This window comes from Canis lupus, chromosome 28, assembly GCF_048164855.1.
Source record: "Canis lupus baileyi chromosome 28, mCanLup2.hap1, whole genome shotgun sequence".
NCBI lineage: Eukaryota > Metazoa > Chordata > Mammalia > Carnivora > Canidae > Canis > Canis lupus.
Genome location: NC_132865.1, coordinates 19,619,590 through 19,644,673, shown reverse-complemented (window position 1 = coordinate 19,644,673; position 25,084 = coordinate 19,619,590). Strand labels below are relative to the sequence as shown.

General features: G+C 40.9%; 1 protein-coding gene and 1 non-coding gene across 6 annotated transcripts in view; one reads left to right on the top strand and one right to left on the bottom strand.

Annotated features, from left to right (window-relative positions):
• Positions 1-2,973: 2,973 nt before the first annotated feature.
• The window catches only part of UBE2W (ubiquitin conjugating enzyme E2 W), a 111,274-nt gene continuing 89,163 nt past the window's right edge, over positions 2,974-25,084 (bottom strand). For 3 of the 5 annotated variants that reach the window (XM_072804200.1, XM_072804205.1, XM_072804206.1), the window contains 2 exons: positions 11,894-11,966; positions 2,974-3,074 (listed from right to left, as the gene is read on the bottom strand). In XM_072804200.1, coding sequence (XP_072660301.1) covers positions 3,035-3,074; positions 11,894-11,966 — 113 coding nt within the window. In that variant the 3' untranslated portion in view covers positions 2,974-3,034. Of the gene's footprint in view, positions 3,075-3,903; positions 3,993-11,893; positions 11,967-25,084 lie in introns of those variants that run through there. The other 2 variants (XM_072804203.1, XM_072804202.1) reach the window with 2 other exon arrangements.
• LOC140620452 (U6 spliceosomal RNA) lies at positions 21,123-21,229 on the top strand. The gene has a single exon (XR_012020237.1). It is a non-coding gene; the product is annotated as a U6 spliceosomal RNA (small nuclear RNA).

The following is a 25,084-nucleotide window of genomic DNA, read 5'->3' as shown; positions in this document are numbered from 1 at the left end:
ACAATTATGCTTATACTGACTTTTCTTTTTCCTTCCTATCTATCATCTTCTCTCTAAAAATCTCAGTTTTTCTCTTGAATCTATGGATACTTTCCACCGTGCCAGAAATTTGAATCACCTATTTTCTGTCTTGATATTTTTATTCTAATTTATTTATCAGATATTTAGTGGCATTAAGTCTTGATTTCAAATTTACTTAGCCAAAAGGCAAGGTGAGGTAGATCTGCAATCTGCTTTTTCATTTAAATCTGTGTTTTATCATCTGTAAGTTGGGTTCGTTTATTGAATATGTCCTTGTACTACATGTATCTGTAGTGTAATGCACTCATAGAGAGAATTCTGTTCATGGGTATTTTCCTTCTAGCCTGGGTTCTTCCTCTGCCTTTTGAATGACATGTTCCATTTTTGTATTATTATTACTACTATTGTTATTACTTTTGCTGCAATGATTGACATAATTTGAATATGATTAAGTTTTTTTTCATTTTGCTCATGCCTAACCTGGGAGGCTTTCTCCAGATTACTATTTACCATTGCACAGTAGAATGTCTGGGGAAAATAAAATTGTTTCATTCATTTCATTTATTTTTAGGGATGGAAGAGTGTGATGTGGGATCCCTGGGTGGCTCAGTGGTTTAGTGCCTGCCTTCAGCCAGGGCGTGATCCTGGAGACCCAGGATTGAGTTCCATATCCGGCTTCCTGCATGGAGCCTGCTTCTCCCTCTGCCTGTGTCTCTGCCTCTTTCTGTGTGTCTCATAAATAAATTAATAAAATCTTTTTTTAAAAATGAAGAGTGTGATGTTGTAATATAATACAAAATACTTATTTTTGTATTTGTGCAGGACTTGTAGCATGATTGCTCCTAAGACCCTTGTAATATCCCTAAGTGATTAAGACTGATAGGGGGATCTCTTGCTATAATATTTAGGTTTTGTTCCCAGCTCCTGATACAGCTGCAGAGTACAAAAGGTGAAAGGAGTGCCTTTTGCTTTCATAAAAAGTCCCTTCCAACCACACCTGGGTTTATGTTAATGAGGTAACTTTTAGAAAGTCCCTAAGGACAGAAGTTACCAAGGGGACCAACCATGCCTTAGAGAGTTGAAACTTTTGGCCTTACCCCTTGACCTCCTGGGATGGCAGAAAGGCTGGAGATCACCAATGGCCAATGATGTAATCATTCATACCTACATAATGAAACCTCCATAAAAAAAAATTCTAGCTGAAGAAAAGAGCTTCTAGGTTGTTGACTTGTTAAGGTGCTGGGGTTGCGGGGGTGGTTGCAATGCCTGGGGAGGACAGGGAAGCTCCATGCCTTTCTCCTATTCCTTGTCCTATGTACCTCTTCACTTTGGCTGTATCTGAGATGATGTTTTCATAATAAACTTGTACTCTAGTAAATAAATGTTTTGCTGTGAGTCACTCTACCAAATTATTGAACCTGAGGAAAGAGTGTGGGAACTCTAGATTCTTACTCAGTTTGTTGGAAGCACCGGTGAAAATCTGGACTTTTCATTGACATGTGAAGTTGAGGGAAGTGACACTGTTTTGTGGGACTGTGTTCTTAACCTGTGGGGTCTGCACTAAGCCCATACTATTCAGGTCTGAATTGCTTAGTGTGGAAAATCCATACAACTGGTGTCATCTGTTGATGTGCATAGTAGAATAAAGAAAAACAATATTTTTTCCCTTTTAGTTGGTGCCCACAGAATCAGAATTAGTTGGTAGTATGGGAAAACATCCAGAGAAGAATCTATATTTTTGCTTTATTCCACCATATTTACCCTTTCTGATACTTTTCTTTAAACCACATATAGGGATCCCTGGGTGGCGCAGTGGTTTGGCGCCTGCCTTTGGCCCAGGGCGCGATCCTGGAGACCCGGGATCGAATCCCACGTCGGGCTTCCGGTGCATGGAGCCTGCTTCTCCCTCTGCCTGTGTCTCTGCCTCTCTCTCTCTCTCTGTGACTATCATAAATAAATAAAAATTAAAAAAAAAATTAAAATAAAAATAAACCACATATAGTTAACAAAGATTAGAACTGTGCCTTCTTTATGATTATTTAAATTTCGTTACAATGGAAATAAATTTATAACAGCTCTGAGCAAGAGGGGTGGGAGGAGGATGGTAGGTGTTGTTTCTTAAATAAATTCAATGACTTTTTTTTTAAAGATTTTATTTATTTATTTATTTATTTATTTATCTATCTATCTATCTATCTATCTATTTGAGAGAGAGAGAGAGAGAGAGAGAGATCACAAGCAGGGGAGAAGGAGAGGGAGAAGTAGACTCCTTGCTCAGCAGGGAGCCCTGTGGGGCTGGATCCCAGAACCCTGGGATTGTGATCTGATTTTAATGCAGACACTTAAGTGACTGAGACACCCAGGCACCCAAGTTCAATTCAAACACTTTTTGTGACTATTTTGAAAGGCATCATCTTAGCAATCACCTCTCCATCTTTCCTCATTGTACCCTCCCCCTTTCAAAAGACTTCATTATTCATAAAATATTCTTTCCCTTCTTGTTTGTAAAGGAAGAAAAAAACCTGAATATTCTGGCGATTTATATCTTCTCATTCTTACCTCTCTTTGGTAATGTCAATGACATTTTGCATTACTAATATATTGCAGTGCAATAAACCATCCTAAAATTCAGTGGATTAAAAAAAACAGCAATTGGGCTCCTGGGTGGCTCAGTGGTTGAGTGTCTGCCTTTGGCTCAGGGTGTGATCCCAGGGTCCTGGGATCAAGCCCTGCATCAGGCTCCCTGTTTCTCCCTCTGCCTGTGTCTCTGCCTCCCTCTCTCTGTGTCTGTCATGAATAAACAAAATCTTTAAAAATAAATAAATAAAAAATAAAACAACAGCAATTGATTTAGTTTAAGCAGCTTGGGCAAGGCTCAATAGCTGGTCCCTGCTCCATGCAGAAGTAGAGCAACTCACAGGCTGGGCCTCCATAAGCGCGCACTTACTCACATCTGTGGTTGGTGCTGGCTGTCAGCTGGGACCATCAGCCAAAACGCCTACCTGTGGCCTTTCTATAGCTGCTCAGCTTTCTCACAGCATAGCGGCTGCATTCTATGAAACAGGAAGTCAAAGACATCAGTTTGTTTGTTTTTTAAGGTAAGCTTTATGCCCAACATGGGACTTGAACTCATGACCTGAGATCAAGAGTTGCATGCTCTACTGACTGAGCCAGCCAAGCACTCCACAGACATCAGATTTGTAAGGTCTGGGCTCACAAGTTGTCACAGATATGCTGTGAATCCTGCCATATTCTACTGGGCTCAGATTCAAGGGGTGGAAACTTGACCCCATCTCTCCATGGAAGGCATGTTGAAGAATCTTAAAGTCACATTTAAAACTCCATACATTGGGATCCCTGGGTGGCGCAGCGGTTTAGCGCCTGCCTTTGGCCCAGGGCGCAATCCTGGAGACCCGGGATCGAATCCCACGTCAGGCTCCCGGTTCATGGAGCCTGCTTCTCCCTCTGCCTGTGTCTCTGCCTCTCTCTCTCTGTGACTATCATAAATAAATAAAAATTAAAAAAAAATAAAACTCCATACATTCTCTGAAACATATCACCTTGTCTTTTCACTGTATTGCTTCTGTGTTAAAATGAAGGTGACATTGAATGTTTCCTTCTGTGGATACCTGGGTCTGCATGAATCATGGCAGCTGACTTCACTTATCTAACACTTTCCTTGCCCACTGAAGGCAGCTGCACACCTGAATTATAGAGATCACAAAATCAGATTCAAGTGGAACAGGGCTTCTTTACTTTTCTAGTCCATTCTCCTCCCCAGCTTAAGGGGAGGCTCTGGGCAAGTTAAAGGAGTTAGCAGGTGCAGCAGCAGAAGGGATGAAGGGGTAAGTCGGAAGCAAGAGGAAACTCCTAGGCAGTCATGTGCGGTTGTAACATCTAGTCGTGCTGTGTTTCTGGGACATGCCGCAGTGGGAAGTGGGCCACGTTGCCAGTGAGGAGGTGAGGGTGACCTAAGGAGGGACCACAGAAGGCAGCCAGATGAGGTCATGCTGAATGGTATCACCCCAAGCAAGGGTGGTTCCTTTTTCTCCCAGCCGCACCCCAGCATCACCAGCAGGCCCAAGCCATTTGTTCATTTACTTCTTTAACGTATAGGCCCATGACAGAGTCTAGAACATGTATCTCAAAATAGAACACATTGGCATACTGAATATTTTAAGCTGAAAAAAATTGAGAAAAAGCATGTGCAGGAATGACTTTCTGACCTTCCCCTGACACAGGAAATAAAACCCTCATGTGAGAGGTGCCCTCCCTACACCCAGAGAAAAGGAGCAATCTTATCACCAAAGATGAAGGGAGGCAGAGAGGAATCTCCATGAATAAGCCTCACTAAATTTTCGTGTTTACTACACTTACCTCATAACCTTTGTCCCATCATCATCCCACAAGTCTTCATTAAACACACACACACACACACACAATTTCTTTTTCTTTTTTTTTTTTAAGATTTTATTTATTTATTCATGAGAGACATAGAGAGGGAGGCAGAGACACAGGCAGAGGGAGAAGCGTCCCAGGCATCCCACACACACTATTTCTTAAAACCTGATAGACCAGGGACGCCTGGATGGCTCAGTGGTTGAGCGTCTGCCTTCGGTTCAGGGTGTGATCCTGGAGTCCCAGGGTGCAGTCCCACATCAGGCTCCCTGCATGGAGCCTGCTTCTCCCTCTGCCTATGTCTCTGCCTCTCTCTCTCTCTGTGTGTGTTTCTCATAAATAAATAAATAAAATCTAAAAACAAAACAAAACAAAACAAAAAAACCTGATAGACCACTTCTCCTAACCAGCACCTGCCAGCCTGGAGGCTCACACGGTCTTCCTTACCCCTGGGGATATCGTCTCCAAGGGCTGTCCCAGATGTCCATGGAAAATAAACCAGTGCTACCTCAAAGCCTGGCTGTTGGTCAACAGCCTTCTCTTCTCCTTTCCTCCTCTACCCCAGCTTTGACCTTAACCCTTACTGAGTTTGAATTGAGCTTACCACCTGCCCAGAGCTGTTTCAACCTTTTCAGGACCTACACTCTTAAGTCCTTAGTTTGCTTCCAGCTCTGCTCTCACAGGTACCCTTGACCTTTCTGAGTCACACCCACAGGACCACCCAGAGGCTAAGATGTGGAAGATAAAGGACACAAGATCTCTTTACGTGTTCCTGCTTAAACACTCCCATCTTGGGCACCTGGGGGCTCTGTCAGTTGACTGAGTTGACTCAGATTAATCTTGATTTTGACTCAACTCATGATCTCAGGGGCCTAGGATGGAGTCCTGCATGCAGCTCCATGCTCAATGGGGAGTCTGTGGAGATTCTCTCACCCTTTCCTCCTGTCTCTCCCTGCTGACCCCCACCTTGCTCACTCATACTCTCAAAGTTAAAAAAAAAAAAAAAAAAACAAGAAAACACTTTCATCTTCATAATCCTAACAACACCTGCATTTCTGCATTGTCTCAATCTAATTGTAGCCCTCCAGGCAGGGCTTCCCTGATATGGTTGGTACACAGTGCATGAGGCTCTGGTTACCAGGACTCTAGGAAACTTCTCTCTATTCCCTGGCCATTTTTCTCACTTCCATGTGTAAGTCTCAGATTCTCAGTGAGGGGGTCAAGCAGAGGAACCCCAGCCCTTTGGTCAATCTTTACCCTGACTCATATGCCTCACTATTTTGCTCCCAGTGACTACATGTCTAGTTTCTCATTATAATCTTTGCTCTCCCACTTTTAAAATTGCTCCAAACTGAGGGAAATGGAGCTAACTTGTTTGGGGCCCTTTAATGGTGGAAGAGCAGTAGGCGTCTCATGGGTTTTCTCAACCTTTTAGTAGTATTTCAGCATTAAGACCTGTGTTTTAAGCCTATCAATATCGGGTTTATTAATCCATAAACATCTAATTACTTTCATCTTGCTGGGATAAGTCCTATGACTATCCTTTTTTTTATATATAATTCATTTTCTTTCTTTCTTTCTTTCTTTCTTTCTTTCTTTCTTTCTTTCTTTCTTTCTTTCTTTCTTTCTTTCTTTCTTTCTTTCTTTTTAGTATTCTCTACACCCATCAAGGGGCTCGAACTCATGACCCTGAGATCTAGAGTCTCATGCTCTTCTAACTGAATCAGCCAGGCACTTTGTCCTCTTTTGTCTTCTCTTCACCCCTATCAATGTTTTTTTTTTTCCTTTATTCACCTTATTTCTTAATAACCATTTTTTAAAACTTCATTTTCCTAAAACCAGTCCTTGATTCTTCCCTCTGCCTCTCCCATCCTCTCATTAGTTAACCTAATTTTTTTTTAATGTTTTATTTATTTATGATAGTCACAGAGAGAGAGAGAGAGTCAGAGACATAGGCAGAGGGAGAAGCAGGCTCCACGCACCGAGAGCCCGATGTGGGATTCGATCCCGGGTCTCCAGGATCGCGCCCTGGGCCAAAGGCAGGCGCCAAACCGCTGCACCACCCAGGGATCCCAGTTAACCTAATATTTTTATAAACATCTATAAGACCCATGAGGAGAAGCTTAGACAGCAAATTCCATAAGGCTTCCAGACCGTTGCTCAGTTATGCAGCACTAATGTTATACGGGATGCCCCTGCAAAAGGGGGTCCCTCAACCACAGCGTTAACCATGTGCCCATTGGATAATGGGCACATTCAGTAGGTGACTATCCTGATTATCATGAAGCCAGTCCCACATGGTTTACTTATGAAACATATGAAACATATCAGCTACTTCATCTGTGGTGTTGCACTTGCATTTGTAGAGAGAGCTGGGAAGTCTCCTTTCTCAGGGTAATCAGATCTTACAGTGGCTTTTATCCAGTCCCTGAGTCTGGATATTCCATTGGGAACAGGTGTCTGAATCATGTATAGCCATCTGTGATTGTTCAGTGGTAGCCGTGGGTCCCCTGTGAACTTCTTCCATCTACAACATCCAAGACCAAAGGCACTCCCCCTAAATTGCTCTGAAAATCTATTTTCATAAAGGTTCTTCAAGAAGCTGATGACACTCACTCATAAAATGGCACTCTGCTACACTGTACTCCCTGCTTTCAGTAGTTTCCTTGTTTTACCCCCTTTCCAATGTGGACTATCTTGCTGGTGGCCAGAGGTCTTAGAGGTACTATCCGTTGTGCCTGCACAGTTCAGATCAAATGGAAATCTGAGCCTTAAGCTAAGATCAGATCAAATGGAAATCTGAGCCTTATCTAGCATCAAAGTTCGACCCAGTTCTCTCTTTTAATTCCATTTTAGATATTATGGATACAGTAGCCAAGAGATTGTGTATTTTACCTTTTGCTTATTGGTTTGCATTTTCTTATGCTTCCAGTAAACCAACTCCAAGGGAGTTGTATCCACCTCTAAATTCCATTGGTGATTTTGACCTTTAGTAAATGATTGTAGCACAGATGCTGCTCCATCCATCGAGGACCATGTGGCCACCCAGCAATCAAAGGTTCCTCATCCCCAAACTTTTCATCCTTTCTCTTTCCAAACTATAACCTGGCTGACCCCACACAGTGTCAGGGGTACAGAGAGGCACCAGAAGATTTCTTAATACACTGGCAGACCTCACTGTCACTTACAGGTATAGGATCTTTTTCCTCTACCCTCTGGAGATTCGAAGGTTCTTAGAAGCTCTTATGTCAGGGAACACTAGATATTATAACCAAAAAAAATGCTTCTATCACCCCCATCACTTAGGATTACAAGGATTTTAGGAGCTCTGTGTCAGGAACTGGAGGCAGGTATTTTTTATTATGTCACAAACGCCTTTGAGATAATCTTTTAAAGGTACCCCTCTGGGTGGACTCAGCTCCATAAGCACAAGTGTTATTGATTAGAGATCATCTTTCTAACAAGGAAAAGGGAATGAGCCAAAGAGGCACTGGATTTCCAGCCCCGCTAGGCCCTCAGCTGGGGCTTTTCCTCAGGGCAGCCCAAAACAGGGAACACATGGTCTCTGGACTGCAGGGCTAGGCAATTTCCTTACACTAGATGGTGGTTTACTTAATACGCTTAAGTCAGAAACGGTCTAACTTCTTCTACCACTCCCATGCTAGTGCCACTTTTCTACTTTGTTCACTGAGCATCTGTCTTCTGTCTGTCTCCTTATAGACTGAAGGAATGAAAACACTCATCACTAGATCCTATAAGGTCACGGTTTTCCCAGCATTCCTTTCAGCAGCAGGCTTCACGAATACTGTCAGAATTACCCTTGGATCCTCTAAATTCAGAACACAAAGCCAGAACCTAAAACAGGATTAACAATATCAAACATGGAAACTTTTGATCTATAAATTCCCAAATTCCAGACCATAAATAGGACTGATCCAGAATATCATGAACTAAAATTCCATGGAATCATTTCAATAGACATTAATAGCTGTTATGTGTGGAAAGGATTCTTTGATTAAATATGTCTAAGAAGCTATGAGTTGAATAAAGTTAAACTTTCTTTACTGCAGTATTTCTCAGAGGCCTTGTTCTGCCCCTATAGATAGTGTCTCCAAGAAGGGATAGGACGTGCTGTTTCCCAAACTCATAGGACCATAAGAATTTTTTGGCAGGGAGCACATCCATGGAGCATTTTGAAAAACAATAAGGCACAAGGACTTAGACACAGAGAGCCTCTGCCTGTAGATGGAGCCAAAGGCTCCAATTCCCACCTAGGTTGGAAGATTTCTGGTATAATAAGAAAGATCATTTACATTGCTAATTCCCCTCTATATCTTTAATCAATAACTGATCTTTTTTTTAACTGATCATTTTTTTAAACATTGATTTAATTTTAAGATTTTATTTTTAAGTAATCTCTACACCCAAAGTGGGGCTCGAACTCACAACCCTGAGATCAAGAGCTGCATGCTCCACAAACTAAGCCAGCTAGGTGCCCCTATTCTAAATTCTAAGATCTCAAATGCTCTCCTGAAAGAATTACTGATGGCCCAGTGTCTAAAAAGATAGTTTTCAATGCTTTCAAATAGGGCTAGCAAACTAGGGCCTATGGATCAAAATGGCCTGCTGCCTGTTTTAGTAAATAATGTTAAAAAAAGATAGTCATGCCCTTTCATTTACCTATTGCCAGTTTCTGCTTTTATGCATCTGCAATAGAGACTGTAAGCACCCCCTCAAATTGAAAACATTTTATATCTGGCTCTTTTTTTAAAAAGATTTTATTTATTTATTTATTCATGAGAGACAGAGAGAGAGAAAGAGAGAGAGAAAGAGAGAGAGGCAGAGACACAGGCAGAGGGAGAAGCAGGCTCCATGCAGGGAGCCTGATGTGGGACTCGATCCGGGGTCTCCAGGATCACACCCTGGGCTGAAGGTGGCGCTAAACTGCTGAGCCACCCGGGCTGCCTTATATCTGGCTCTTTATAGAAAAAGTTCGCCTGTCCCTACTTAAAAGAGAAACTAACAGGTAGTATTAATTCACTACTCAATTTATATGTCTCTGTTTCAAATCATATTTCAATGAATTTTGCTAATTTAAGCTTAAAATAATGCAATTAATTATATTTTTCCCTTTAACCATCTTCATGTAATTTCCTTTGGTTCTTTTTCTCAGAGTCCTCTAACATTCCATAATAAACCTCTTGCCTAAATAGGAAAGTTGCAAATTTTCAAATTTACACTTGTGATTAAAAATGACAGATTGAGGGGCACCTGGGTGGCACAGTTGGTTACACGTCTGACTCTTGGTTTTGGCTCAGGTTGTGATCTCAGGGTCATGAGATCAAGATCCGAGTCAGGCTCTATGCTCAGTGTAGAGTCTGCTTGAGGCTCTCTCTCCTTCTCCGTTGCCCTTCACCACTGTTCTCTCTCTCTCTCTCCCTCTCTCTCTGTCTCTCTGTAAAATAAATAAGTAAATCTTCTGGGCACCTGGGTGCCTCAGTGGTTGAGCATCTGCCTTTGGCTCAGGTCATGATCCCGGGGTCCTGGTATCAAGTCCTGCAACAGGCTCCTTGCAGTAAGCCTGCTTATCCCTTTGGCTATGTCTCTGTCTCTCTTTGTGTGTCTCTCATGAATAAATAAAATCTTTTTAAAAAAAGTAAATCTTTTAAAAATTAAATAAAATTTTAAAATTAAAAGAAAAATGGCAGATGGGACACATCCATTTATCTCTTGTCCCACCCAAATCTTATTATAATGAAGTAAAAATATTTAAAAGACCTAAGTTCCCAAAGGCAAATAGAAGACACAACAATGAGCAAATAATTTTTAAGAAAATGGAGAATATGTAAAGTGGACAGAGAAGTGATAACTAGTTTAATAAGCTGAGGAAGCTGACTCTAAGTGCCAATGAAAATGATCCAATTTAACAAGAAGAGTCCTGGCACTGCCCAGAAACAGAGGTTCTGGAAGTACTTAGAAGAGATAAAGCATTAGGGCTTACAACAGAAGAATTGACTGAAAATCAGTATAGGAACCATTAAATTAGTTTCTACCCTGCAGCTAACAGCTAAGCAATTCTCCTTTGTTCAACCCCTCAAGGAGATGGAAGGTTTATTCTGTGGGGTAAGTGAACCAGGGAGGCCCAGGGCTCAGGCACACTAGGTGTGGTGTAAGCACAGGGAGAGGGCTGACAACATGGGCTTGGGTGAAGGTGAACCATGCCTGACGCATGCATGTCCCAATCCTCCCTCTCTCTGGCTGACTGCTAGTTATTCACCAAGATTCATTCTCTCTTCTTCCATGATAACTGAGTTGTAACTGGGCAAGTGGGATGTCAGGGAGGGAGCACTCTGCCCAGCCCCACTGCAGCTAAGTGTGACCCAGATGTTGATGCTCTCACCAGAGGAACATAAAGACACATTCCTGCCCCTGAACTGCTCCTGGCGCTTCCCTTTTCCTCAGCTGTACCCTGGTTAGTCTGACACTCTATTTCAACCACAAAGAAAAGGACAATGCCTTAGGGTAGTGATTCCAACACCTTGACAGGCATCAAAATCACTTCAGAGTTTACTAGAACAGAAGCCCCACTCCCAAAGTTGCTGACTCAGTAAGTCTGAGGTAGGCCTGAAAATCTGCATTTCTAACAATACTCTAGGTGATGCGGATGCTGTTGGTTCAGGGACCATCATCTGAGTACCATTGCCCTATGACATGTTCCCAGACAGAAGAAAACTGAATTCCTAACATGACTGGGTGGAGATGAGCAGTCCACTTACCCAACCTCGACAGTTATGTGAAAGAGAACCTTGTTTTTCAAGCCACTGCACTCCTAGATCTCTTCAGCAGATAACTCTCTATTCTAATTAATAGTCTTGCCTAGCTCCTGGAAGTGTGGCAGGAGAGCGGACACCCAGGCAAGACACTAAAGGTTTCTCTTGAGAAACTGGCTGCAGAGAAGCAATTTATTTTATTTACTTTTATTTTTTAAAGATTTTATTTATTTACTTGAGAGAGAGAGGGAGAGAGAGATATCACCAGCGGTGTGAGAGGCAGAGAGAGACAGAGAAGCTGACTCTGGGCTGAGCAAGGAGCCTGATATAGGGGCTCATCCCAGGACCCCGAGATCATGACCTGAGCTGAAGGCAGATGCTTAACCAACTATGCTACCCAGGTGCCCCAAGAAGCAATTTCTATATACTGTTGGAGTTACCCAACAAAAACATCAACAACACCCAGGCTTACTATCTCATTTTGCTATATCAAATCCTCCATGTCAATAAGTCACGCCCATGCAGAGACCTAGTCAGTTTTGTGTGCCCCCTACAACAGGAAGAAAGCATCTAACATGAAAGATAAAAAAACAAAAATGAAAAGAAAAAGAACTAAAATGAAAGACAGGCAATACAAGGAACAGAAGTTTGTTTGCTTGTTTGTTTTAATTATCATTAATCAAGGTTTAGAGAATATACTGTACCCTTTAAAAGGAACTGAATGCTCCTTCCTTTCCAACCAGGGCCTGGCAGATTGGCTTCCACAAACAAGGGTGGCTGGAAGAAGAAGGGTCATCCATGAGGTAGTGACCACAGAGTACACCATCAATATTCACAAGCACATCCATGGAGTGGGCTTCAAGAAGCATTCCCCTCAGGGCACCGGGTGGCTCGGTGGTTGAGCATCTGCATTCAGCTCAGGTCATGATCCCAGGGTCCTGGGATGGAGTGCCATATCAGGCTCCTCACAGGGAGCCTGCCTCTCCCTCTGCCTCTGTCTCTGTGTCTCTCATGAATAAATAAATAAATATTAAAAAAAAAAAGAAGCATTCCCTTCAGCCATTCAAAGAGATCCAGAAATTTGCCATGAAGGAGATGGGAGCTCCAGGTGTACACACTGACGTCGGGCTCAATAAGCTGTCTGGGCCAAAGGGATGAGGAATGCTCCATACCATATCCATGTACTCTTGTCCAGAAAATTTAATGAGCACGAAGATTCACCATACAAGCTCTATACATTGATTACCTATGCACCTGTCACCACTTTCAAAAATCTACAGACAGTTAACAGTTGAAAACTGTTGATTGTCAAATAAAGGGTTAAAACTGCAAAAACATAAAAAAAGAAATGGATGTTATTTTAAAAGTTATAATCCAAAAAAATTGGTTCTTAGAAATTAAAATTTTCTATTATAATAGAATCAGAAGAATAACAGACAAGAAAGGAGGTGGACAATAGTATTTTTTTTTATGATTTTATTTATTTATTCATGAGACACAGAGCGAGAGAGAGACAGAGACAGAGGCAGAGGCAGAAGCAGGCTCCATGCAGGGAGTCCAATGTGGGACTCAATCCCGGGTCTCCAGGATCACACCCTGGGTTGAAGGCAGGCACCAAACCCTGAGCCACCCAGGCTGCCCGACAATATTTTTTTTTTTAAAGGAAAAGAAAAGGGGTGCTTGGATGGCTCAGTGGTTGAGTATCTGCCTTCAGCTCAGGTTGTGATCCAGGGTCCTGGGATCAAGTCCCACAAAGGGAAAAATCCCTGCTCAGCGGGGAGTCTGCTTCTCCCTCTCTCTCTGCCTCTCCCCTGCTCATGTTCTCTCTCAAATAAATAAAATTAAGAAGAAGAAGAAGAAGAAGAAGAAGAAGAAGAAGAAGAAGAAGAAGAAGAAGAAGAAGAAGAAGGAGGAGGAGGAGGAGGAGGAGGAGGAGGAGGATAAGGAAGGAAGGAAGGAAGGAAGGAAGGAAGGAAGGAAGGAAGGAAGGAAAAGGAAAGAATTTGAGAAAATAAGTCAAGGAGGTACAATGACTCTTTACTCAGAGTTCCAAAAATAGAAGATGAAGGGATGGAAATTACCAAAGAAACAGTAAAAGAAAATTTCCACATGTTGAAGGACATGGATTTCCAAACTGAAAGAGGCTATCATGCACCCCACACAACGGATGAAAAAAAAAAAAATTAAAGGCATGTTGTTACGAAATTTAGTACTTCAGTAATTTAAAAAAATCCAAAAGCTTCCAGAGTAGAAATATATTATAAACAAATGAGTAGAGAAAATAAAGAAAAAAAATAGAAGTGTTAACTTCTCAAAAAAAAATTGAAATCTACAAGTTAATGAAGATATACCTTCAAAAAATTCCAAAAACATTTTATCAACTTAGAATTCTATACTCAGGGGACGCCTGAGTGGCTCACTGGTTGAGCATCTGTCTTTGGCTCAGGGCATGATCCCAGAGTCTCGGGATCGAGTCCCATATCGGGCTCCCTGCATGGAGTCTGCTTCTCCCTCTGTCCACGTCTCTGCCTCTCTCTCTTTCTCACTCTGTCTCTCATGAATAAATAAATAAAATCTTAAAAAGAAAAAAAAAGAATTCTATATGCAAGGACACCTGGATGGCTCAGTCAATTAAACATCTGCCTTCGAGATCCCTGGGTGGCGCAGCGGTTTGGCGCCTGCCTTTGGCCCAGGGCGCGATCCTGGAGACCGGGATCGAATCCCATGTTGGGCTCCCGGTGCATGGAGCCTGCTTCTCCCTCCGCCTGTGCCTCTGCCTCTCTCTCTCTCACTGTGTGCCTATCATAAATAAATAAAAATAAAAAAAACAAAAACAAAAACATCTGTCTTCAGGGGATCCCTGGCTAGCTCAGTGGTTCAGCGCCTGCCTACGGCCCAGGGCCTGATCCTGGAGATCCTGGATCATCAAGTCCTGCCTCGGGCTCCCTGCATGGAGCCTGTTTCTTCTTTGCCTCTCTCTCTCTCTCTATTTTTGCCCCTCTTTCTCTCTCTCTGTCTCCCTCTCATAAATAAATAATTAAAATCCTAAAAAAAAAAAAAAAAAGTCTGCCTTTAGCTCAGGCAGAAGCCTGACCGTGATCCCACAGTCCTCGGATAGAGCCCCATAATGGGCTCCTGGCTCAGTGGGGAGTCTCCTTCTGCCCTTCTCCTGCTCATGCTCTCTCTTGTTTTCTCTCAAATAAATAAATAGAATATTTTTTTAAAAAAGAATTCTATACTCAGTGTAACTATTAATCATATATGAGAGTAAAGACATTTTTAAGCCTGAATGATCTCAGAATTTACCTCCTGCTTCTGCTTTTTCTTTCTACTGAAAAATGAGGGCAAGTGAGAAACTAAACAAAGAAAAAAGACCCTAGATCCAGGAAATGGGAATCCAATATGTGTGATACACAAAGGGATTTTCCAAAATGATGGCAAGGGAAGTCCCTGCATGACAGCTATTGGGGCAGGCCCAAAAAGCAAACAGTCCACATCAATGGAGAATGGAGGACTTTTAAAAAAATATTTTATTTATTTATTCATGAGAGACACAGAGAGAGAAAGAGAGGCAGAGACACAGGCAAAGGGAGAAGCAGGCTCCATGCATGAAGCCTGATGTGGGACTTGATCCCAGGACTCTGTGATCAAGCCCTGAGCCAAAGGCAGACGCTCAACCACTAAGCCACTCATACGTCCCAAGAATGGAGGACTTATGTAGAACGACTCCTAGAGAAAATGGATCCGATGCATATTCTGTGGAAGACTGTATTACTCTTCCACAAATATTGTGGTTTTTCCCATGATGCACCTCCTTCCAGGGCCCCTAAAAAGACTATAGATCCCTGTCCCATTGATGCTCATCTTGGCCGAAGATCTATTTGGCTCAATACATTGTGAGAGAAAGTGAAGAGTAACTTCAGAGTAGAAACTTGAAGAGCCAATCAGCTATAGGTCCTTTGCTGCCTGCTACAGACCAGCCATGTTCTGCAAAGAGGCTGCTCTTCATTGAATGGAGATAGTATGCAGCCAACTTGTGACAGATTTATATCATGAGGAAAACAAACAACATATTTTTTTTCTTGAAAGTCATCAGAATTTGGTGGTAATTTGTTACCAGAGCATGACCTAGAATGTGCTGACTGACACCTTAGTTGATATTTTTCAATCATGTGGTGTAGGTTGGAAGAATTAGTGTAGGAAGAATTAGTGATAGGTATCTACAAAATTAAGCAATTACATTCATTAATTTAACAAATACTTATTAAACTCCTATCGTATGCCAGGAATTTTTTCTAGGCACAGGGAATATAATAAATGAAAATATTAGACAGGTAATGTCAAAAAGTGACATTATAAGAAGGCAATAGCACAGCACAGAAAACCATCAACAAGATGTAACGGCAATAGACTGACTGGAAGGAAATGTTTATAAATCATGTATCTGATATAGGGTTAATATCTCAAATATATAAAGAAATTCATACACCTCAGTAGCAAAAAACAAACAATCCAACTTAAAAATGGGCAGAGGATCTGAATATAACTCCATGTGCAAATTCGGATCTATTATCTGCCACGTGGTCAATACAATCCTGTAGATATTCTCTGCCCAACTTCATTTTCATTATGTTCAGAAACACTTTGCCAATTTCATGTGGTCCTGATGGGTTTGTGAACTCCTGGTCACAGTGGCAGCCATGAGACTCAGTCCTACAAGTCCCCCATTCTCCCACCTTCAGTGAGGATTGAGGGGTGTTGCAAACTATAAAAAAGAAAGTACAGTCAGCTCTAAGATAGCCATGCAAACAGCAGGAAAGAGACACGTGTTTTCTTGGAGTCAAGAGGCTGGGAAGTAGAATGTCAGGGACCCTCTTGTGGGAGGGAAAAGACAGAGTCCTGCCTCCCATTATTCTGAAGTCAGTACCACCCCAGACTTTCTCATTTCATAAACCAACAAACCCCTGTTAGCGAGCTTTTTGTGTTTTTTTAAGACTTAATAACTAATTGATTTCAGGGAGAGGGGAGGAATATGAGGGGGCCCACATCCACAAGTGGGGGCGGGGAGGAGCAGAGGGAGAGAATCTCAAGCAGAGTCTGCCTAGGGACTCGCACTCGCACCCCTCCAGGAGACCCAGAGACCCTAGCCAAAACCAAGAATCAGATGCCCAAAGGACTAAGCCACCCAGGTACCTCTAGACAGTTTTCCTTGCAAACAAAAATAGCCTTAATACAAGGCCCAGGTCCAGCTCGAAATGTGAAGAAACAAGGATATTTATAAATGTAAAACTATTCTAATCTGAAATTTCTTTTTGATGACTGGGAGATCTGTCACTGATCTCAAAACAATTCTCTCAGCTGAAATTCCCTATTTATTCTAAATAGGAATTGTATTTCGTCTGAATTTTTAGTTAGCAGTTTAAATTATTTCCCGTTTCTGAAATACAATAAGTTAATATTTGTACATTTTGCTTTTGTTCTCTTGCTGTATTCTCCCTGACAAATATTTATTCTCTTGATACTGAGTTACAGCTGAAAATTACTTTGCCTTCCATCCTCCTAGATTGATGTTTGAAAGAGAAATAACATTGCTGGTAACCTAAGAAACTTGGAAGTGAGTTAAAACAGTCATCCTCAAACCTGGCTGTGTGTCAGAATCATTTGGGGGGAGCTTTATTCCCCTAAAGTACGAATTCTGGCTCTATTTCAAATCTTACTGGAAGGAGATTGTTGAATTGATTTAACACTCTGCAATGCTGTGTTGAACAAAGTCGTAATTTTTTCTTAAAGAGACAAAGATATAAAACATAGTCTCTTTCCTTTCTGTTACTTGCAGGCACAAATGAGTTCATGAAAGTCTCTCTTTTCTTAGCTATAGAGAACAAACTGGTGGATTCCAGAGGGGGGGAATGGGTGAAGTGGGGGATGGGTGAAGTAGGTGATGGGGATTAAGGAGAGCACTTGTCTGTCATGAGCACTGGGTGATGTATGGAACTGTTGAGTCACTATGTTCATATCTAGAAGTTATCACTAAAGAACTTTAATATTACTTCTTGGGGAAAAATATGCTCAAGAAAAATTAGAATGTATTTTTTTAGTCTAAATCCATAATAGATTGCCTTGAGTCTCTTCAAGATTCCTGGTCTGGATATCAGGGTCAATTACCCCAGCCAAGATGGCCTTTCTTGCCAGCCTGTCCCTGAACACAAGGAATCCAAAGTGCTAAGACAATAGCTATAACTTAAAGTACAATGGGACTCATGCTATGTCCCCTGGGAAAAAAAATGCAACTCCTTGGATTCCAGGACTCATGTATTCTTCTTATTAGAGACAAAGTCCCATATATAAGTCTCTGATCCAAGTGCACATACGACATACTGAAGATGGCACCCAACTTTGCAGACAGACCATTGCCTCCAAGTTCATACATCAGCTGTCCCTCCAATAGGCTGCTGGGTTGTACTCTTGGAGCAGTTATCTTTGGATGATGCATATGTGACATGGCCAGTTGATCTCATGGTCACAGGTCCACTCCTACACTTCCTTTGCTGTGAAATGGGTCTCCTGGTCAGATACCACATTATCTGGAATCTTCATCTGTGGATCAAGGACTCTATGAGACGCCAGATAGTGATGCTGGCTGCTTGACTCCACTGGGAGAAAAGGTAAACCAATACCCAAAATAAATGTTATTCTGGCGAGAACAAATTGCTTGCCCTCCATATCCGTTTGCTAGAGCTGCCATAAAACAGTGCCACAAACTAGATACTTAAACACCAGAAATTATCTTACAGCTCTGGAGACTGGAAGTCTGAAATCAAAGTGGCAGCAGAGTTGGTTCCTTCTGAGGCCAGTGAGAAGGGCCTGTTCGAGGCCTCTCTCCATGGCTTGCAGATAGCCATCCTGATGTTCACATCAAGTCTTCCCTTTGTCTTCACATTGTCTTCCTCCTTTGTGTGTCTTTCTGCCCAAATTTCCCTTTTTTATAATGACCTTATAGGGCCATATTTTAACTTGATTATCTCTGTAAAGACTGTCTCTAAATCGATCACATTCTGAAGTACTGGGGGTTAGAACTTCAACACATGAATTTGGAGGGGACACAATTCAACTCATAACATTCTTTCAGGACAAGAGGCTCCCCATGTAGTGATTTTCCCACCATTGGAATGTTGGGTACGGGAGATACACACACACACACACACACACACACACACACACATATATGCACATATACACATATAAATATATTTATTTCTATAAATATTTAAAAGCTTTGTTCTGCAATGCAATTAAATACTTGGGAAGAGTTTGATCCTCTTAAAATTTACTTTTTAGGTTTTTTGAGGTGAGCACAGAGTGGTGTTTAGGATTTCTTTTTCCTCACTATTTAGGCAATGCTCTTATGAATATTTCACCCTATGCTCCATGAATTACAAGGTTTTCCACTCCGGCTGATGGAAACACAAACTTGGTCCAGATGTTGTGGTCTCTGCAAATTGCTCCTTTTGAGTGGATCTTTCCCCAGCCTGAGCCTTTCCTAACTTGCTGAAGACTTGCTGGACACTGCCTGTGGATTCCTGGTGTTCTCTCTCTGAATGCCCTCTACTCTTCAGTATTTGCATGTGAGAACTCCAGTCACCCTGGGCCTCTCTTGACTTCCAGCTTTGTCTCAACTCAGGAAGACAATTGGGCTCCACTTGGCTCCCACTCTGGGCACCATAGCCTGGAAACAGCACACTGGTGGGATCTGCTGCAATTATAGGGCTCACCACATTTGTTTCCCTTCTTCCAGGGACTACTATCCTTCCTTTCCTGATAGCCAATGTTTTAGAAACTGTTGTTTCAAAATTTCATGTAGCATTTTAGTTCTTACAGTTCTTTTTGTTCCTTAAATTGGCCCTTGTTACTTCATCTTCATATATATATATATTTTTAAATGACAGAAATATATTCTATTTTGGCAAAGTGATATAGGGGGCAGTATTAGAGCATTCCACTTGGCTTTGCCTAACATGATGGCTTTGCCCCTCTGTAAGCAGACTCAGTGTAAGGCTTACTTCAACTGCTAAATATGTCAATCCCAGTCATATATCCAGATATGGAAGACTAGCCACAGAGTGAGGTTGCAGACCCAATGGAAGTTGCCAAGGACCCTATTTATTGCCTAGCTCCTCATTTGTCCCCTCTCTGTTATGGGAGCCACGAGGACATTTTAGGTCTCTTGTGTTCAATAGTCCTACAAATATCTGAGTATTCATTCTCCTTTCTCTGAGTAAATAACATCATCTGAGTCCATCACCTTTGGGGAAAAACGGGGGTGATCATTACAGTAATATACTTGCCATGGTATTGCAGGGTTCTTCTGTCTGAGGACTAGACCACCTCTATAGTCAATGGGGTCCTGGATGGTCCTGGATCTAAATATTGTTTCTTGCCTAGAAACATGGCAAGATCACGTCATTTGCTGAGCTGACCACACTGGCCTCTTGTTCAACCATTTTTTGCATGTATGTATGCATGTATGTATGTATGTATTTATTTTTGACAAAGAATGTATATATTTAAGGGGTACAACATGCTGTTTTTATGTTTCTATGCACTGCGAAGTGACTAACACGACCAAAATGATGAACACATCCATCACCTTCATACCATCTGCACACACCCATGCTCGTATATGTGGTAACAATACTTGAGATCTACTCTTAGCAAATTTCAAGAATATGATACATTATTATTAACGATAATCATGTGTTATACATTAGGTTGAAATTTGCTTTCCTTTTATTATATGTACTGAGCAGTATCCTGGCTGATTGCTTCTGTTTGCCCCTTTGGAACTCTGTTCTTTTTTTTTTTTTTTTAATTTATTTATTTATTCATTCAGAGAGAGCGAGAGAGAGGCAGAGACACAGGCAGAGGGAGAAGCAGGCTCCATGCAGGAAGCCCGATGTGGGACTCGATCCCGGGTCTCCAGGATCACACCCTGGGTTGCAGGCGGCGCTAAACCGCTACACCACCGGGGCTGCCCTGGAACTCTGTTCGAATCCTGTCCAGAACTTTCTGCAGCGAACCCCCCTTGGCTGCAAATCTGATCTAGTATTATTACAATTAAAACGGAGGCAACCTTGTTGGGACCCCTCTCACTTCTCAGAGCTTTCTCTATCTCTGTTTAATAAACTTCTATCACTTTGCTCACAAAACAAACAAACAAACAACCTCTGGCTTCTGGCAGTTATGCATCACCACCTGCTTTCTATTACTTTGAGACCCCTTCATTTCCATTGTTATCAACTATCCAAGTTTTGGGATAGCCTCTCCAAGAGCTTGCCCTGCTCTGGGTAGGAGAGGCTGAATCTCTTAATGATTGCAGTGCTCACCTCATCAGCACCTTAACATGACGGCCTTGTGATCACTTGTCCTCTAGGACCTTTCATGGAATATAATCCTTTGGGGAGTCTTCTGATCTCACAAAACATCCATTCCAGCATGTCACTTTTTAAAGCCTTTTATTCTCTTTCTCTACCATATACTATAGTAATTCAAAGGAGAGCGTTAAAGAAGTGAATCCTACTAAATGCAAAACAGATTCCATCAAGATTCCATCATGAACCACTGGAGATGTCTCACAAGTGGATTCTCCTCAACTGGCTAATGGACGCCTCCACACTCCACATACCTTATCCACAACCCCTTCCCTGCTGTGACTGGGTCCCCATGCATACTTCCATTGGTGGTGGTAGGAGAAAACTTTGGAAGACGGTTAGTGAGCATACACAGAAAGCTGGCCTGAATATGCGGGCCAGGGAAGGACCACAAACTAAAGCTTTAGCTCCAACTTTGGGAAAACAAAAGAAAGGCTGTCAGCACTGTCAGCATGATGTCTTCCAGGATTGAGAGAAGGCATACAGCTTATGAATTCTACCACAAGTGCTCGCTTCGGCAGCACATATACTAAAATTGGAACGATACAGAGAAGATTAGCATGGCCCCTGCGTAAGGATGACACGCAAATTCGTGAAGCGTTCCATATTTTTAAATTTAAAAAAAAAAACAAACATAAAAATAAAAAGGAATTCTACCACAAGTGGAAGCCAGAAGCACGGAGCAGGTGTATCTATAGAAGATCTGAGAAAGCCTTAAAATCCCTAGCAGGGCTGATGAATGGTACTTCTCTTCCAAAGACAGAAAAGACTAGAGGAAGTGACTACCATGTCAAATACAAAGGCAACAATGTAAAACTTCAAGGAACATGAAAAACTAAGGAAATATGACAGCACTAAAGGACCACAACTCTCCTGCAGTTACTGTTCCCCAAGACATGGAGATGTGCAACTTTAGACAAATAATTTAAAATAGTTGTTTTATGGAACCTCAATGAGCTTCAAGAAAATACAGAAAGAAAATTCAACAAAATCAGGAAAAATATACATGAATAAAATGAGAACTCTTACAAAAACAGAATCATAAAAAAGAACCAAATGGAGCTGAAAAATACAATGAATTAAATGTATTTTAAGAAACTTTGAAATTATGTAGTCTTGAGAACAAGGAAAAGAATGAAAAGAGTGAAGAAATCCAATGTGACCTATAGGATAAAGTAGAAAGAAACAGTTTGTGAATTTTTGGAATCCCAGAAAGAAAAGAGAGGGAAAAGGGGTCAGAAAGCCATTTTAAAGATACAATGGCTGAGAACTTCCAAAATCTGAGGAGAGATTTGTATATTCAAGTTCATGAAGCTCATGGGTCACCAAAAAACTCAAAGAGATCATCTTCAAGGCACATTATAATAAAACTGTTAAAAATAAAAGATGGGGATCCCTGGGTGGCGCAGCGGTTTGGCGCCTGCCTTTGGCCCAGGGCTCGATCCTGGAGACCCGGGATCGAATCCCACGTCGGGCTCCCGGTGCATGGAGCCTGCTTCTCCCTCTGCCTGTGTCTCTGCCTCTCTCTCTCTCTCTCTCTCTCTCTCTGTGTGACTATCATAAATAAATTTAAAAAAAAATAAAAATAAAAATAAAAGATGAAGATAGAATCTTAAAAAGCAGCAAGAGAAAAGAAGCTTGTAATTTACAAGAGAACCTCCATAAGGCTATAATCAGATTTCTCAGCAGAAAATATATAGGCAGGAGAAGAGTGGGTTAATATATCCAAAGCACTGAAACAAACAAACAAACAAACAAACAAACAAACCCAAACTGTCAAAAGTGAATAGTTGATCTGGCAAAGTGGTCTTTCAGAAATGGAGGAGAGAGAAAGACCTTCCCAGATAAAGAAAAGCTGAGAGTTCACCACCCCTAGACCTGCCTTACAAAAATTGCTAAATGGAGTTCTTTTTTTTTTTTTAATTTTTATTTATTTATGATAGTCACAGAGAGAGAGAGAGAGGCAGAGACATAGGCAGAGGGAGAAGCAGGCTCCATGCACCGGGAGCCCGACGTGGGATTCGATCCCGGGTCTCCAGGATCGCGCCCTGGGCCAAAGGCAGGCACTAAACCGCTGCGCCACCCAGGGATCCCATAAATGGAGTTCTTCAAGCTAAAATGAAAAGATATGGGCAGCCCGGGTGGCTCAGCAGTTTAGTGCTGCCTTCAGCCCAGGGTATGATCCTCGAGACCGGGGATCGAGTCCCACGTTGGGCTTCCTGCATGAACCTGCTTCTGCCTGTGTCTCTGCCTCTCTCTCTCTGTGTGTGTCTCTCATGAATAAATAAATAAAATCTTTAAAAATAAATGAATGAATGAATGAATGAATGAATAAATAAATAAATAAATAAATAAAATGAAAAGATACTAATTAGTAACATGAAGACATATGAAATATACAACATATCAGTAAAGGTAAATATATAGTCAAATTCAGAATACCTAAAACCTAATAATATGGTGGTGTGTTAATCACTTAACTCTAGGATAAAGGTTAAAGGACATGAGTATTAAAGATACCTATAGCTACAATAATTTGTTAATGAATACACAATATTAGAAGCTAAATTCTAACATCAAATATAAGAGGAAGGGAAGTAAAAGGGCAGAGTACTTGTATGTGATTGAAGTTAAGCTGTCACTAGCCTAAAATAGACTATAATATCTACATGATATTTTATATAAGCCTCACAGTGACCACAAAGCAAAAACCTATAGTAGATTCATGAAAGATAGAGAAGAGAATCAAAGCATACCACCATGGAAAATCATCAATTCACAAAGGTAACGAGAGAGAAAAAGAAACCACGAAACTACCAACAGCCAGAAAACAATAAGATGGCATTAGTAAGTCTTTACTTATCAATAATTACTATAAATGTAAATAGATCAAACTCTCCAATCAAAAGCTAGAGTGTGTTTAGATGAATCTAAAAAGGACCAAACTACATGCCACTACAAAAGGCTCACTTCATTTTTATAGACACACATAAGTTCAAAGTGAAGAGACAAAGAAAGATATTCCATGCTGATGGAAACTAAAAGTGATCAGAGTACCTCTACTTTTATCAGGCAAAATGGACTTTAAGTCAAAACCTGTAACAGAGACAAAGAAGGCCATTATATAATGATAAAGAGGTGAATTTATCAGGAAGATATAATAATTTTAAGTATATATGCACCCCACATCACAGCACCTAAATATATTAAGCAAATAGTAACAGATCTGAAGGGAGAAATACACAGCAATAGAATAATGGTAGAGGACCTCAATACTCCACTTCTAACAGTGGATAGATCATCCAGACAGAAAATCAGTAAGGAAACAGGCTTGAGTCATACTTTAAACCAAATGAAGGAGTGCCTGACTGACTCAGTTGGTAGAACATGCAATTCTTGATCTTGGGGTTTTGAGTTCAAGCCCCACATTGGGTGTAGGGCTGACTTAAAGAAAAAAATTAAGTATTAAACCAAATGGATCTAACAGTCCATTGTACAGAACATTCCATCCAACAGTAGAATATACATTCTTGTCAAGTACATAAAGATCATTCTCCAGAATAGATCCGATAGGCGACAAACAAATCTTAATAAATTTGAGAAGAATGAAATAATGCAAAGTATACTTTCTGATCATAATAGTAATAGCATAAAACTAGAAATCAATAACAGGAGGAAAATTGGAAAACTTAGCAAAATGTGGAAATTATACAACATACTCCTGAATAAACCAATGGATCAAAAAAGAAGGCAAAGGAAAATAACTATCTTGAAGCCAATGAAAGAAATATAATGTAGCAGACCTTATGGGATGCAGCAAAAACAGTTCTAAAAGGGAAGTTTATAGTGATAAACATCTACATTCAGAAAAAAAGATCTCAAATAAAACATCTAATTTTACACCTCAAAGAACTAGAAAAAGAGGAACAAACTAATCCAAAAGTTAGTAAAAGGAAGGAAATAACAAAGACTGGAGCAGAAATAAACGAGATAGAGATCAGAAGAAAAGAAAGTGAAGCTAAGAGCTGATATTTTGAAAAGATAAAAATACTGACAAACCTTTAGCTAGACTATAAAAAGATAAGATTTAAATATGTAAAATTGTATAACTAATTATAACTAATAATACAGAAACACAAAGGATCATAAGAGACTACCATTAACAACTATATGCCAACAAATTGGATAAACTAGAAGATATGGATAAATTCCTAGAAACACACAACTTACAAAGACTAAAACATGAAAAAATAGAAAATCTGAACATACCAATAATGAGTAAGGAGATTGAATCAGTAACCAAAAATTTCCCAACAGTGAAAAGCCCAGGACCATATGGTTTTCTTGGTGAATTCTACTAAACATTAAAGAAGAATTAATGTCAATCCTTCTCAACTCTTCCAAAAAATTTGAAGAGGAAGGGACACTCCTAAACTCAATTTATAAGGTCATCATTATCTTAATACT